This window comes from Prionailurus bengalensis, chromosome B4 (genome assembly GCF_016509475.1).
Source record: "Prionailurus bengalensis isolate Pbe53 chromosome B4, Fcat_Pben_1.1_paternal_pri, whole genome shotgun sequence".
Taxonomy (NCBI): domain Eukaryota; kingdom Metazoa; phylum Chordata; class Mammalia; order Carnivora; family Felidae; genus Prionailurus; species Prionailurus bengalensis.
The window spans coordinates 46,083,724-46,098,732 of NC_057358.1; the positions used below are offsets into that span (position 1 = coordinate 46,083,724).

The window sequence follows — 15,009 nt, forward strand, 5'->3', positions numbered from 1 at the left end:
CAAATCGAGCTCCTCACCGACAGTGTGGAGCCTGCTTAGAATTCTCTCTTTCTCTCCCTCTCCCTCTCCCTCTCCCCTTTTGTCTCCCTCTCCCCCACTCTCTCTCTCTCAAAATAAATAAACTTTAAAAATAAAATAATCCATAGTGGGACACCTGGCTGGCTTAGTCAGAAGAGAATGCAACTCTTGATCTTGGGATCATGAGTTTAAGCCCCACATTGACCACAGAAAGTACTTAATAATAAATTGGTTAATTAAATTAAATAATCAGGAGTAAGTTAATCACCACCATTTTAAGTATTTTGTCATCTACAGGTTTGTTTTTTTTTATTCTGATGCTTTCCTGAAAGTGCTTGCAAATCAGGTATAAGCTAGCTAGAGTGCTCATCTTCAAAGGACTGTTGAAAAAGGACTATACCAGGTACTCTTGGGCTTCTGATCACTTAAATAACTTTGAGACTGTACCAGTGGACTAAATCAGTATTTCTAAAAAGTCAGTGGAGAAGCAGATAGGTTCATAAGACTACTAACCAAAGATCTAGAAGGACAAGAATTAACAGGACTGAATAAACTGATGAAGAATGATCACAAGTTTTATTTAAGATACTGCTGATGCTTTAATGTCCCATTTTCTGGATATAAAGAATTCTTTTCTTTTTTAAGTTATCTATAACTCATTAATGATTTAAGCAGACTATGCTTCTGTAAACAGAAATAAAACATTTTTCCTCGTCTGACTCCTCCATAATTCAAAAACTTTCATTGTGTATTCTTATTTTCCCAGCAATACAGTTATTTGCATAAGTTCAGTAAGAGTCTGTCCCACTAGTTGGAAACATTGGTTATGCAACCAAGGCTTTGACTGGCATGCCATTTTTGAAAGTGGTGCTCATTTAATCAAATATGACTAGACAGATTTAAGGAGCTGTGGCTGACTTCATGAAGCCAGTGCTCACAGTCCTCTTAGGAAAAAAGGACTGGTACTTGGCTTGGAGTTCCAAGCTTTGCAGAAGTAAGCAAGATCACTCCCAGTCAGGACCAAGAACCCTAGGACACATTTGAGAATGTCAAGAATTCACCAGCATCTATAGGTACTACAAGTGAAACCTGATAGTGAATTCTTGAGTTGGCTTCCTGGCTTCAAGAAACTTTTAAAAATGAAATCCAAAATAAAAAGTTCTACACAGCAAAGGTAACCATTAACAAAAAAAAAAAGGCCACCTACTGAGTAGGAGAAGATACTTGCAAATTTGTACAAATTTGATACTTGTAAGGAATTAATATCTAAAATACATAATGAACTTATACAATTTAACACACACAAAAAGCAATCTGATTAAAAGATGAGCAAAGGCGCCTGTGTGGCTCAGTTGGTTAAGCGTCCAACTTCAGCACAGGTTATGATCTCACGTTCGTGAATTCAAGCCCCACATCAGATTCCACCCTTGCAATGCAGAGCCTGCTTGGGATTCTCTCTCTCTCTCCCTCTCTCTACCCCTTCCCCCACGTGCTTGCTCTCTTTCTCTCAAAAGTAAAGAAATAAACTTAAAAAAAAAAGATGAGCGGAGGACCTGCAGAGACATTTTCCCAAAGGCATACACATTACAAGAGATACATGAAATGATGCTCAACATCACTAATCATCAGAGAAATGCAAATCAAAACCACAATGAAATTATCACTTCACACCTGTCAGAATGGCTAAAATCAAAACCACAAGAAACAACAAGCATTGGCAAGGATGTGGAGAAAAGAGAATATCAGGCACAGTTTGTGGGAATGTAAACTGGTGCAACCACTGTGGAAAACAGTATGGAGGTTCCTCAAAAATTAAAAATAGAGGGGCGCCTGGGTGGCTCAGTCAGTTAAGCGGCTGACTTCAGCTCAGGTCATGATCTCGCAGTCCGTGAGTTTGAGCCCCGCGTCGGGCTCTGTGCTGACAGCTCAGAGCCTGGAGCCTGTTTCAGATTCTGTGTCTCCCTCTCTCTCTGACCCTCCCCCATTCATGCTCTGTCTCTCTCTGTCTCCAAAATAAATAAACGTAAAAAAAAAAAATTAAAAATAGAATGCCATATACTCCAGTAATTCCACTACTGACTATTAATCCACAGAAAATGAAAAACATTAATTTGAAAAGATATACATACCCCTATGTTTACAATAATTTACAATAGCTAAGATATGGAAGCAATCCAGTGTCCATCACTAGATGAATGAATGAAAGTGTGGTGATGTGGTATATGTACACACACACACACACACACACACACACACAGGACTATCACTCTGCCATAGAAAAGAATGAGATCTTGCTATTTGTGACAACATAGATGGATCTAGAGGGTATTATGCTAAGTGAAATAAGTCAGACAAAGACAAATAGCATATGATTTCATTTATATATGGAATCCAAAAAACAAAGCAAACTATTAAATACAAAAAACAAGGGCGTTTGGCTGGTTCAGTCAGTAGAGTGTATGATTCTTGATCTCAGGGTCAAGAATTCAAGCCCCACATTGAGCATGGAACCTAATTTAAATAAATACATTTTATAAATAAATTCGTACATACATACCGAGAACAAGCTGGTGGTTACCAGAGGGAAGATGGGTGGCGGAATGGGCAAAAAATGAAGAGGATTAAGAGATACAAACTTCTACTTTTAAAATAAGTCACAGAGATGACAAGTACAGCATAGGGAATATAGCCAATAATACTGTAGTAACACTAAATGGTGACAGAGGTGACTACACTTATCATGATAAGCACTGAGTAATGTACACAATTGTCAAATCACTGTACTGTATACATGAAGCTAATATAACATTGCATGGCAATTATACTTCAATACTAAATTTTTTCCTCCAAGTCCAATCCAAGATTCCTTATAAAAATGTTCAGCAAAGCAAACTTATAAGGCCTATACCTACATAAATAATCAGGTCAAATCTAATGATATCAACTTCACAATTACTCTTACTCTACCCTGTTATGGACTGAAAGTTTGTGTTCCCTAAAACTCTTATGTTAAAACCTTACCCCCACTATGTGAAGGTATTAGGAGATGAGGTCTTTGGGGACTAATTAGGATTACATAAGGTCATGAGGATGGAGTCCTCATGAATGGGATTAGTACCCTTTCAAGAGTCGAGAGCTTGTTTCCTCTCTCTACTATCCACCATGTGAGGATAGCGAGGTAAGTAGTCTGCAATCCACAGAAGATCCTCAACCAAAAACTGATCATGCTGGAACCTTGATCTTGGACTTTAAGCCACCAGAACCATGAGAAATAAATTTCTGTTGTTTATAAGCTACCCAAACTACACTATTTTTGTTTTTTTTTATTAAAATTTTTTTTAATGTTTATTTACTTTTTGAGACAGAGAGAGACAGAGCATGATTGGGGGAGGGTCAGAGAGAGAGAAGGAGACACAGAATCTGAAACAGGCTCCAGGCTCTGAGCTGTCAGCACAGAGTCCAACGTGGGGCTCAAACTCACGAACCATGAGATCGTGACCTGAGCTGAAGTCGGACGCTTAACCAACTGAGCCACCCAGGCACCCCTACACTATTTTTGTTATAGCAAAAAGCCTGTAAGCCTTAGCAGACTAAAACATACCCCTAATAGTGAAAAATTCTGTTTTGAACAGGGGGACTAACCAAGTGTTCACAACTGTTCATTACTTAATCCACTGAGTTGGCTTGACCAAACTTTAGTCAGGCTTTTCCCCTTTCCCACAAGCCCCTAAACTTTGGCTTGCCCTAAGTTTAAGGAAGTAGATGCAAGACTTCCTTTTTTTTTTTTTTAATTTTTTTTTAACATTTATTTATTTTTGAGACAGAGAGAGACAGAGCATGAACGGGGGAGGGGCAGAGAGAGAGGGAGACACAGAATCGGAAGCAGGCTCCAGGCTCTGAGCCATCAGCCCAGAGCCTGACGCGGGGCTCGAACTCACAGACCACAAGATCTGAGCTGAAGTGACCTGAGCTGAAGTCGGACGCTCAACCGACTGAGCCACCCAGGTGCCCCAGGACTTCCTCTCTTAACAGCTCATTCCATGCATCTGCTGACCATAGGGGGTAAACAAATCCAGTTAAACTATCCTGATCATGCAATCTGCTCACCCCCACCCACTTTACTCACCTCCACTGAAAGCTCCTGCTGGCCCGGCTTACCCTACTCTGTAAAAGTTTTTTGTGTTTAATTTGAGACACTTGCAGATCTTTCAGTCAGAGCATTCTCCCTATTATAATAATCTTTTCAAACAGTCTCTCCTTACCTAAATCCGGACTAGTTTTTATTTAACAGTATTATGACAAACCACCTATTGCAAAGTCTAAAATAACACTGATATTTATTTTCCTCTATTAAAAATGACTGGTATAGGGGAGCCTAGGTGTCTCAGGTGGTTAAGCACCCGACTTCATCTCAGGTCATGATCTCACGGCTCATGAGTTCGAGCCCCACGTCAGGCTCTGTGCTGACAGCTCGGAGCCTAGGGCCTGCTTCGGATTCTGTCTCCCCCTCCTCCACCCCGTCACTTGCACTCTCTCTCTCTCTCTGTTATAAACATTAAAAAAATGTTTTAAATGACGGGTATCATCTTCAAAACTGTAATAAGGCCCAGGTAAAATTAAGTACATACAGAAAGCAATGCATGTGAAATTACCGTCCAGAGTACCAGCAATCTAGACTTAAGTTAGTCATTCACCTTTCTCCTTCATGAAATGAAGAATTTGGGCCAGGTAATTTCTAATATCCCTTCTATCCTATTAATCTAATATGAATTTGGCAAAAAAAGGTTAACTGAGACAGGGCTCTGTGTAAGTTAGTACACAAAAACGAGACGCTGGTGAACTACTCAGTGCTTCTCCAGCAGAAAAAAGAGGAACTTAGGACTTTTTTTAATGTCTATAAATTCAGAAAGAGATTTCAGAAATAATTTCTCCAAATAAAGATCCCAATGATCAAAACCACACTCATTCAAAAGTACTTCATGTATCCATACAATGATTATTCAACCATAAAAAGGAAATACTGATACATGCTATAAATGTGAATGAACCTTTAAAACATTATGCTAAGTGAAACCAAGACACAAAAGGCTACATGTTATATGATTCCTTTTATATGAAATGTTCAGAATAAGCAAATCTGTAGACACAGAAAAGTAAATTACTCATTACCAGAGGCTGGGGGAAAGGGGAAATGGAAAGTGACTACTAAGGAGTATGGAGTTTCTTTTTGGGGGTGATGAAATGTTCTAGGATTAGACAGTGGTGGTGGCTGTACAATCCTGTGAATATACTAGAAACCACTGAACTGGACACTTTAAAATGGAGAACTTTATGGTATGTGAAGTATATCTTTAACAACAACAAAAAAAAAAACAGGGTTAAGAAAGTACTTGAGATTGCTGATTATATTACCAATGCAAGAGTTATATCCTAAAACCAGACAACATATTACATAATTCACATTTCAAATTCAGTCTCAGATATATAAACATGCTGATTTATTTCTGATTAGTTTCTCAGGTAGAAACATGCTGATTTATTTCTGATTAGTTTCTCACATAGAAACATGCTGATTTATTTCTGATTCAGTTTTCTCTATCTAATCTGTGCTAAAAGAAATTACAGTACCTACAAATTTATACCATATCTAATAAATGACTTGAGACAAAACACAAAATGAAGCCCCAAAACAAACTGTATAAATGCCATAAAAATTCACATCTTTTTATACCGCTTTAAATGTAAAATTTAGAATACCTAATACAGGCAAAGCTCTGATACATGGTAGTACTGAAGGAAAAATACCTATTCTTGAAACAGCTTATATCTAACAAAGAGCTGTTGTCTTCACTGGCATAAATCAAGAAACCTACAAATAAAGACCATATAAATTGTAGCTAAGAGTTCACATTAATCAAGTTCAGATGTTAGCTTTCTCAGACTTGCAAAATACAGAATCTTTAAATTGGATATATGGATACACTTAAATTCCATCTTTCAATAAAAGCTGGCCAATAATGAGAAAGACTCCTATCCCTATATCCAGTGATTTTGGTCTAGGAATGATAACGTCTAGGATGATAAATGGTCTAGGGTGACTAACCAAGGCCATCAGACAAAATAGCTTCCTGGCCAAACATATAGAATTTGATAAAGGTATCATTTTCCAATAAGTGAGTGACTATTTTCTTGAAAACCATGACTACTGCAAATCATATTCACCTCTGCATTTTTATAAACTTTTTTTAATGTTTATTTATTTTTGAGAGAGACACAGAGCAAGAGCGGGAAAGGGGCAGAGAGAGAGGGAGGCACGGAATCTGAAGCAGGCTCCTGGCTCCGAGTTGTCAGCCCAGAGGCCAACGCGGGGCTTGAACCCATGAACCATAAGATCATGACCTGAGCTGAAGTCGGCTGCTTAACTGACTGAGCCACCCAGGCGCCCTGCATTTTTATTTTTACTGAGAATGTAATCAATAATTTTAAGCCTAATGTCAATTTATAACTTAAAAATTCACTTAACTAATAAATTTTTTCAGCTAAAAATATGATTTCACTTTGTATCCCCAATCTCCTGGCCCTGCCAAGCAAGGTATCACAGACACAAAAATTAGCAAGTTACATTATAGCTAAGAGGATCACAGCATTAAAGCACACTAATTTTCAACAAACAGAGCCCAGGCACATCTGAATGTCTTGAACTTTTTGTGAAGATAGTCAACTGCCACAAATAAACAGTTGAGAAACAAAGTGTGTGCTAATAATATCAAATTAACACTGTTTTCCTCTAATTTTAAATTAGTAATTTCAAGGGCAAATATCCTATTCTTAGGTCACCTAGTCTATGTATTTGACTATGTAATTTCAAAGTTATTCACATGGAGCAGAGTTCTATTCATTAAGGTGAGGCTCATTTTACAGAAAACACATAAACACTCTCATATGAAAAATAAAACATGGGGGCACCTGGGTGGCTCAGTTAAGCGTCTACCTTGGGCTCAGGTCATGATCTCATGGTTCATGAGTTCGAGCCCTACGTTGGGCTCTCTGCTGATCTGTGCAGAGTCCACTTTGGATCCTCTGTCCCCCTTTCTCTCTGCCCCTCCCCACCTCGTGCATGTGCACACACATTTTCTCTCAAAAATAAATAATAAAAATAAATAAAATATACTACTTTTAAAAAAAGAGTAAAACATACAATGCAAGGCTCATTTTACAGAAGACACATTAAAAACTTTCATATGAAGAGTGAAACATGCAATGCTGGAAGTTGGTATAGCATTTACCCATCCTGCAGGGAGAAGTTCATCAATTGAATAATTTTAACTGTTATAACAAAATAATAGAATAAAAAAATTTTCTCAGGGCACCTGGGTGGCTCAGTCAGCTAAGCGGCCAACTCTTGATTTCAGCTCAGATCATGATCTCATGGTTTGTGAGTTCGAGCCCCACATCTGGCTCTGCACTGACAGCACGGAGGCTGCTTGGGATTCTCTCTCTCCCTCTCTTCTGCCTCTCCCCTGCCTATGCTCTACCTCTCTTTCTCTCAAAAGAAATAAACATTTTTAAAATTTTTTCTCAATTAGACAATGTTTTGATAAAATCATTCTGCCCATACTAAACTCTTAAACAAGTAAATAATATCACAATCAACTGCACTATTTATCCTCTGGTTTATCTATAATACTCACCTAAAATAGTGTTAAATAAAGCTTCAATCCTTTAGAAGGTAAAGTAAACTTAATAGCGACCATCTTAGTTATATAAAATAAAACATAACATATCAGAAGTGGGGAGACTGGTTGGCTCAGACAGAGGAGCATGCAACTCTTGATGTCAAGGTCAAGAGTTTGAGTCCCACATTGGGGGTACAGAATACTTAAAAAAATAAATAAAAACTTAAAAAAGAAAATATCAGGGGCACCTGGGTGGCTCAGTCGGTTAAGCGTCCGACTTCGGCTCAGGTCATGATCTCACAGTTTATGGGTTCAAGCCCTGCGTCAGGCTCTGTGCTGACAGCTCAGAGCCTGGAGCCTGTTTCAGATTCTGTGTCTCCCTCTCTCTCTGCCCCTCCCCTGTTCATGCTCTGTCTCTGTCTCAAGAATAAACATTAAAAAAAAATTTTTTTTAATAAAAAAAAGACAATATCGGAAATAAAGGTATTTCGTGGAGTTTTTGTTTCAGTTGTAGAAGAGTCAAAAAGTTCAAAAACCACTGGCCTAAAATTATCGGCTCCCTAAAACAGTGCCTGGCACTTAAATGTTTTACTAGTCTTTCCTGAGCATTAATGTTTCTTTTAATTTAGCCATCCTAATATTAGTAGCCATTTATTCAAAGACTACTACTGACTGTGCACCATACTCTCCCTTTGCAAATATTATCCCATCAGTTCTCATAGAAATCTTGTAAGATATTACCTCTACTTAACAGGAGAGGAAACTAAAGCTAAGTAACTTGTCCAAGACTACATAAAGTAGTAGAATATCTGAACTTAATTTATCCACAAAGCCTATATCTTCCTGCCCCTCTTTATAATCTTCTCTAAATATAACTTGCAATGAAGTTTCCATGATGAAATTAAAATTTCAAGAGTATCTACAATGACCTAAACAGGTTATTGTGTTACTTGTTTTTCCAACATGTTCAAATTATAAACTCACGTAAAACATTTTCATTTATATACCCTCCACAGTCTTATTTGATATTCAAAAAAGAGTCCTTTCTGATAGCCAAAGCATGTATAACTATACGGAAAGAATATTTCAGTTCAGCAAATGGAAAAACCTCCAATTAAAGCAAAACAGAGGCGCCTGGGTGGCTCAGTTGGTTAAGCGTCCAACTCTGGACTTCGGCTCAGGTCATCATCTCATGGATCATGAGTTCAAGCCCCACAGTGGGCTCTGCACTAAGAGCACAGAGCCTACTTGGGATTCTCTCTCTCTCTCTCTCTCTCTCTCTCTCTCTCTCTCTCTCTCTCTCTCTGTCTCTCTCTCTGCCCCTCCCTTGCTCATGCATGCACACTCCCTCTCTCCAAATAAATAAATGAATAAACTTTAAAAAAAAAAAAAAAGGCAAAACAAAGAAGTCGCTGAAAAACCAAACCAATGGGAAAAGTCTGTTAGGCCTCATAATAACAAAGAGCTGAAATCTTACTCGTACCCAATCAAATTATTCCTTAGCCAGATAAGCAAACCTAAAGCCAAGTAACTAGGAATGAAAGTATCACATTTAACTATATGAAATTACCATCAAGTATTAATCACATCGGGGGTGCTTGGGTGGCTCAGTCGGTTAAGCATCAGCTCTTGACTTCAGCTCAGGTCATGATCTCACCGTTTGTGGGTTCAAGCCCCACACTGGGCTCTGCACTGGCAGTGCAAAGCCTGCTTGGGATTCTCTCTCTCCCTCTCTCTCTGCCCCTCCCCTGCTCATGTGCACGTGCAATCTCTCTCTCTCAAAATAAATTTTTAAAAAGTATCAATCATGTTAATCAACCTAATGCTCAAAGGGTCATCCAGTCCAGCCCTCTCCAGGTGTGTTGCTTAGATCGAAGATTCACCAGAATGTTAAAAAAATTTATGGAAAAAATATTCCCAAGTTTGGGAAATAGTTAAACAAAATTAAAATTGGTCTCTTCACGTTCTCTCAGAGATCTTAACATTTTAATATGAATTACGCATCTCTGTATGCCTAATGAAAATAAGGTATACAGAGATTAAGTGACTTACCCAAGGTCACGACACAGCTAGCTAATGGCAAACTTAGAATGAGAACTTAATTCTCCTGATTCCCACTCCAAAATTCACTCTACCTCCTCAAGATTTTGTTCCACTTGATATTAAAGCAAATGCTTTTCCAAGGACCACTTCTACAAAATATAAGATAGAAAACACTAGTGGCTTGTTTGTACAGTATTTACCACCATCCCACAAAAACTAATAATATTTTCTAAAAAACTAAGTAGCAAAAAATTTTTATGAAACAACAAAGCCTCCTCAACATAAGTTGGGACATAGTATTTACAGATTATACACACAATAGTATTCCAAAATTTATAAAAATCTTATAAAAATATTTGCTCTAAGGGCACCTGGGTGGCTCAGTCGGTTAAGTGTCCGACTTCAGCTCAGGTCATGATCTCACAGTTTGTGAGTTCAAGCCCCACATTGGGCTCTGTGCTGACAGCTCGGAGCCTGGAGCCTGTTTCAGATTCTGTGTCTCTCTCTCTCTCTGCCCCTCCCCTGCTCATGCTCTCGCTCTCCCTCTGTCTCAAAAATAAATAAATATTTAAATACATACATATATATATATATATATATATATATATATATTTGCTCTAGAAAATTGGAGACATAATCTTTTCTAATCAGTACCTGGATGGAACCAAGAGAACAGTAAGGATGGCAACCGAGATTGTGAGGTCCATTAGAACAGGGACATGGCTATTTTGCTCACCACTATACCATCAGAGTCTGATATACAGTAGGCAGGTATTCCCATACATATTTGCTAAAAGAATGAACAATAAATCCCTACTATTAATAAATCCCTACCAATAAATCCCTACCATCCTTCCACTGTTAATTAGCTATAGGAGCTTAATCAGATCATAATCTGTTTGATTCTGAGTATCCTCACTTGCAAATTAAGCAGTTAGACCAGAATGATCAAAATCTCTTCTGGCCACAAGAATTTGTAAATCTTACACAAATTAAGTCTCAAATTCCTGGCATTTGAGAATATGTCCACAATAAAAAATTATAACAAAAAATAACATTAGCAAATCACTTGATATTCATCATTTCACTTAATATGCCTGTTAAACATGCAAATTAGGTCAGTATTACTATTTACATTTTACAGGTAAAGAAACTGAGACCCAGAGAAATTGACTGACTAGACCAGAATCACAAGGTTATTAAACAGAGAAGCACAGACTCTGAACCCAAGATTTTAGTGCAGAAATCCCCAAATCTTTCCATTACACTTTGTCCTCAGATGATAGGGGTTAGGGATGCAGCCCAGAAGATGACCGCATTATTCCCTGGCTTTCAGCTATTGACTTAACAGCGCTACAGGACAAAAGGTCTCCTGAACTCTCTCATCAACCCATCATCCCAATATTAACTCCTCATAACAACTCCTCTACAGAAAAAATTATCTTAACGCGACAAGTTAATCACATTTTTCTCCTCAGAGTCCAAGGTCAACTAATGCCACTATTATAACACAGGATGACATTTTCAAGGAATGAAAAAAACCTAAATTATGAATGAAAATCTTTCACATCAAAAGACTATTTTTTAGTTCAAATAATATGTACTCACAGTTAAGCACTGATAAATTCAAAGACCACCTTATACTATCATTATGCTACACTGAAAATGAGAGGTCCACTTTTGGAAATTTGCTGGTAGAAATGAGGCAGTTTAAACTATTAACTCTTTTAGGTCTTGTTACATAACACCGTACTTCAAATTAATACTTCAAGTACAATTTCTCTGAAGTCCAGTAACGAACAAACCCAACTCTAGACTCAAACTTGGTGTTAAACAAATACAGCCTTACTCTCCAAGAAATACAGCCAGGCAACCAGAAGCATCCCCAGGTTATGGACTTAGATTTCCCGAGGACTTTAACCAACCAGCTGACTCTCATATTTAACTACTAACTTTCTGTCTTAAAATATATGCATATTCTTAGGTCAAATATGTTTCTCACAACTAGAGCAAGATCCCCTTTCAACAAAGAATATACGATGATGAAATAAACATATACTTATTAAGCCTTTCAAGTACACAACACTGTATTAAATTCTCTGCCAAGACAATTAAGCGAGCACTGTCTTTCTGGGGGTGACATGCGAAAATAGTTTGGAATATGCTGACAGTGAGTCATAATTATTAAGTATAAGTAGATATAACATGCAAACGTAATAATCCTGCAAGAGTAACTACAGAAAAAAAAAAAAATTCCTCCTACTCAAAAAAAAAAAAAAAGTCAATCACATTCATCCAACACAAATATACACACACAGAAGGCATCTTGGGTTCATTTGCACAAGATCATGAGTTACTATCGTGCCCTGTAAACTTTAGCAAGTTATGGAGGCTTAACAAATGTTTAGTTTGTTAAATGAAGGCTAAAAATCTCCATGGACTCAAGAGGTCTTATACCTGAAAAGAATTTGCCATGAACACGTGAGAATTTTAACAAAACCAAAGCCACAGCCACTGCATCGATCCACACGTAAATTCCTCTGCTGGTAAATGCTCAATAGCAAGACTCATCACCACTTCCACACGGATAAGTTTGAGAAGAGCTGTTGAAATCTTGCGGGCCAATCAAAAACCTTAGTGAACTGTCACAAAATAAAAGTCACGGCGTATGTGACAGCTTTACAAGGCAATTCAAAAAACCACAGGGCCGTCGAATTTATGCGATTCTCGGAGCAAAATACCTAGAATAGCCCACGTTTTTTACCAAAGTGCCAAGCAGTCCCCCAGGGGAGCGCAGCAAACGATAACTTAGGTCCCAGGACAGGCTCCTCTTCACACAAGGATGACTTTCCTATTCAGTGCCAACTGTACACTTGCAGGCTCCGAAAATAGGGGCAAGTCCTGAATACCAGGGGTTACAAGGGCAACGTTTCTATTTTATTATGGGCTGAAGCTCAGAAGATTCCCAGTGCTGAAACGCTCGACCTATAACCTCGGAGTCACTTTCCAACTGTGCTCTCACCCAGGATCATTAGATCCCCAACGGAAGCCAATTATTAGTAGTAACAAGGCCTGGAAAAATAGTAAGAAGGCTCTAAAAGTTCACGTAACAGACACAGAAAAGGTGGGGGCTTCCAGAGAGAAGACCAACGTTAAAGCATCTTCGGCTCCAACATTTTAAAAGCCAAAATCCATACAAAGACCCTTCTCCCGGATGACTCCCGGCAGAAAGGGACACGCAGACCCTCAGTCACTGCGATAGAATGGAGCTCCAGGGGTTCACCTACACAAGCAGCCCGGATGAAGCTCCTCTGTGTCCAGGGAAGGTCCGGAACCCCAGGAAGGGGTCTGCATTGTGGCCAGGCGGAGCGCACAGCCCCTTCTCCCGGGCCCCTTTCTCTCTCCTTCCCCACGACCAGGCCTCTCCTGGCTCCTCTTCCCCTTCTCCTCCCTCCCTCCCCCTCCCCCCAGACACACACAAAACAAGGCCACCTCCCCCCCAAATCCCACCAACTTTCCCGCTCCCCCCCCCTTTCCCACCTCTCAGGAGCGCACAGAAACTGCAGGCCAGGAGGCTCCTCAGGACGGCCCCCATCTTCCCTTCTCGCGTTCTCTTCTCTCACCGGCGAGGGGCGGCCAGAAAAGGGGGAGGCGAGGAGCCGGGGCGGCCGCCGCAGCGGCAGGTCTGCACGCTCATGCTTCCCAGCTTTCCAGAGAGAGAAGAAAGAAAGGGGCACGTCAAGGCTCCGCGCGCGCCGCCGCCGCCGCCCTCTCTACCGCGCCGCTCTGCCGGGGGCTCGCGCGACGCCAGCGTCTGCTTCCATCCCGCCGCCTCCTCCCCCGGCGCCCCGCTTCCCCCGCGCAGTTCCTCATTCAGCCTCTTCCTCTCACGCAGCGGCGCAGGGATACCGCGGTCCCGCCGCCGCCACGGGTCGCCGCGAAGGTCTCCCTGCGCGCGGGCGAGCCCCTCCCTCGGCGCCGCCTCCCGAGCAGCTGCGGAAGAAGGTGGGGGGCCGCGCGCACGGCTTCTGCTTGGAGACCCCGGGAGATCTGCCAGGCGAGCAGTGGCGAGCTGGAGGGAAAAGGCCTCCCGCCGGCGCATTCCTATGGGATTCTTTCCTGGGTCGGCCGCTGCGGCCCTCCCCGCGGAGGGCGTGAAGCGACGTCGAACAACATCGGCCCGGCGTGGTCGGGACTACTTTCTGCGGCTCGGCCGGGCCGCCGCCTGCTCCACTCTTTGTGCGGTCGCCGCCGGCCGAGCCAGGTGGAGGTCCGGGCACCCGCTGCCTGACACCTGGGCTGGGGACGCGGGAGGCGGCGGGCCGGCTGCGGAGCTTCAGGCCGTGCGCGGGGAGCCGCGCGGGGCCCGGCACAGGGTGACGAGTTCAATCTTGGGGCTTGGAAATGGGTTTACGCTTTTCTCTGTTAAGGAAAATAAAGACTAATGCTGCTTACACCAGCTTTAAACGTGATACGGGGAGGATGTCCAAACGCCAACTCAGAACAGAGATTTTTATTTTCTCGTGGCTTTCCAGAATTACAGACCATCCCCAGAATTAGGTCCCACAAGGACTAAAGATTTGTAATCGGCCAGGTAAAATTCCAGGATAAATGCGTCAGCACCTAAGACAGAGCAAAGGGACCATTGGTAAGGACTGCGCTTGGGATTTTACGAGTTGCATTTATAGATAAATCTTTACCATTTTTTTGATCAGCTCGCAGCTTGAGGAGGAAAGATTCACCAGAATCTCAGCCTGGTTTTGCACAGCCTCTGCTGCTTTTGATGCTTCCCGGTGGAACAGCCCAGACATCCACCCCATAAAAAGAAGTGGCAACTTCAGCTGAGGAGGCAACTCCAGCCAGAGTTAACCATAAGGGAGCCATCAGGTGAATTCTGTACGGCTGTCACAGGCCCTTACCTGGAGGCAGACGGGCGAGCAAGTGGAGGAACTTCCACCATGTTACTTATACAAAAATTCCTCCTTAACTGCAAGACCTCCTGCGGGTGGCTGAAACCATGGATAGCACCCAGCCCTACATATACCGGTTTTACCTATTCATACGTACCTGAGTTAAAGTTTAACTTATCAATTAGGCACACGAAGAGATTAACAACAATAACTAACCATAAAATAGATCAATTACAGCAATATACTGTAATAAAAGTTATGTGACTATGGCCTGTCTCTCAAACTATCTTCCGTGTACTCACTCTTCATGTGATGATGTGAAATGATAAAATGTCTACACGAGAGATGAAGTGAAGTGAAAT

General features: G+C 41.0%; 1 protein-coding gene across 1 annotated transcript in view; it reads right to left on the bottom strand.

The window, feature by feature from the left end:
• The window catches only part of LRP6 (LDL receptor related protein 6), a 182,230-nt gene extending 168,639 nt beyond the window's left edge, over positions 1 to 13,591 (bottom strand). Inside the window, exon 1 of the mRNA XM_043561954.1 lies at positions 13,278 to 13,591. Coding sequence (XP_043417889.1) covers positions 13,278 to 13,332 — 55 coding nt within the window. The 5' untranslated portion in view covers positions 13,333 to 13,591. The remainder of the gene's footprint in view (positions 1 to 13,277) is intronic.
• Between the last annotated feature and the right edge of the window lie 1,418 nt (positions 13,592 to 15,009).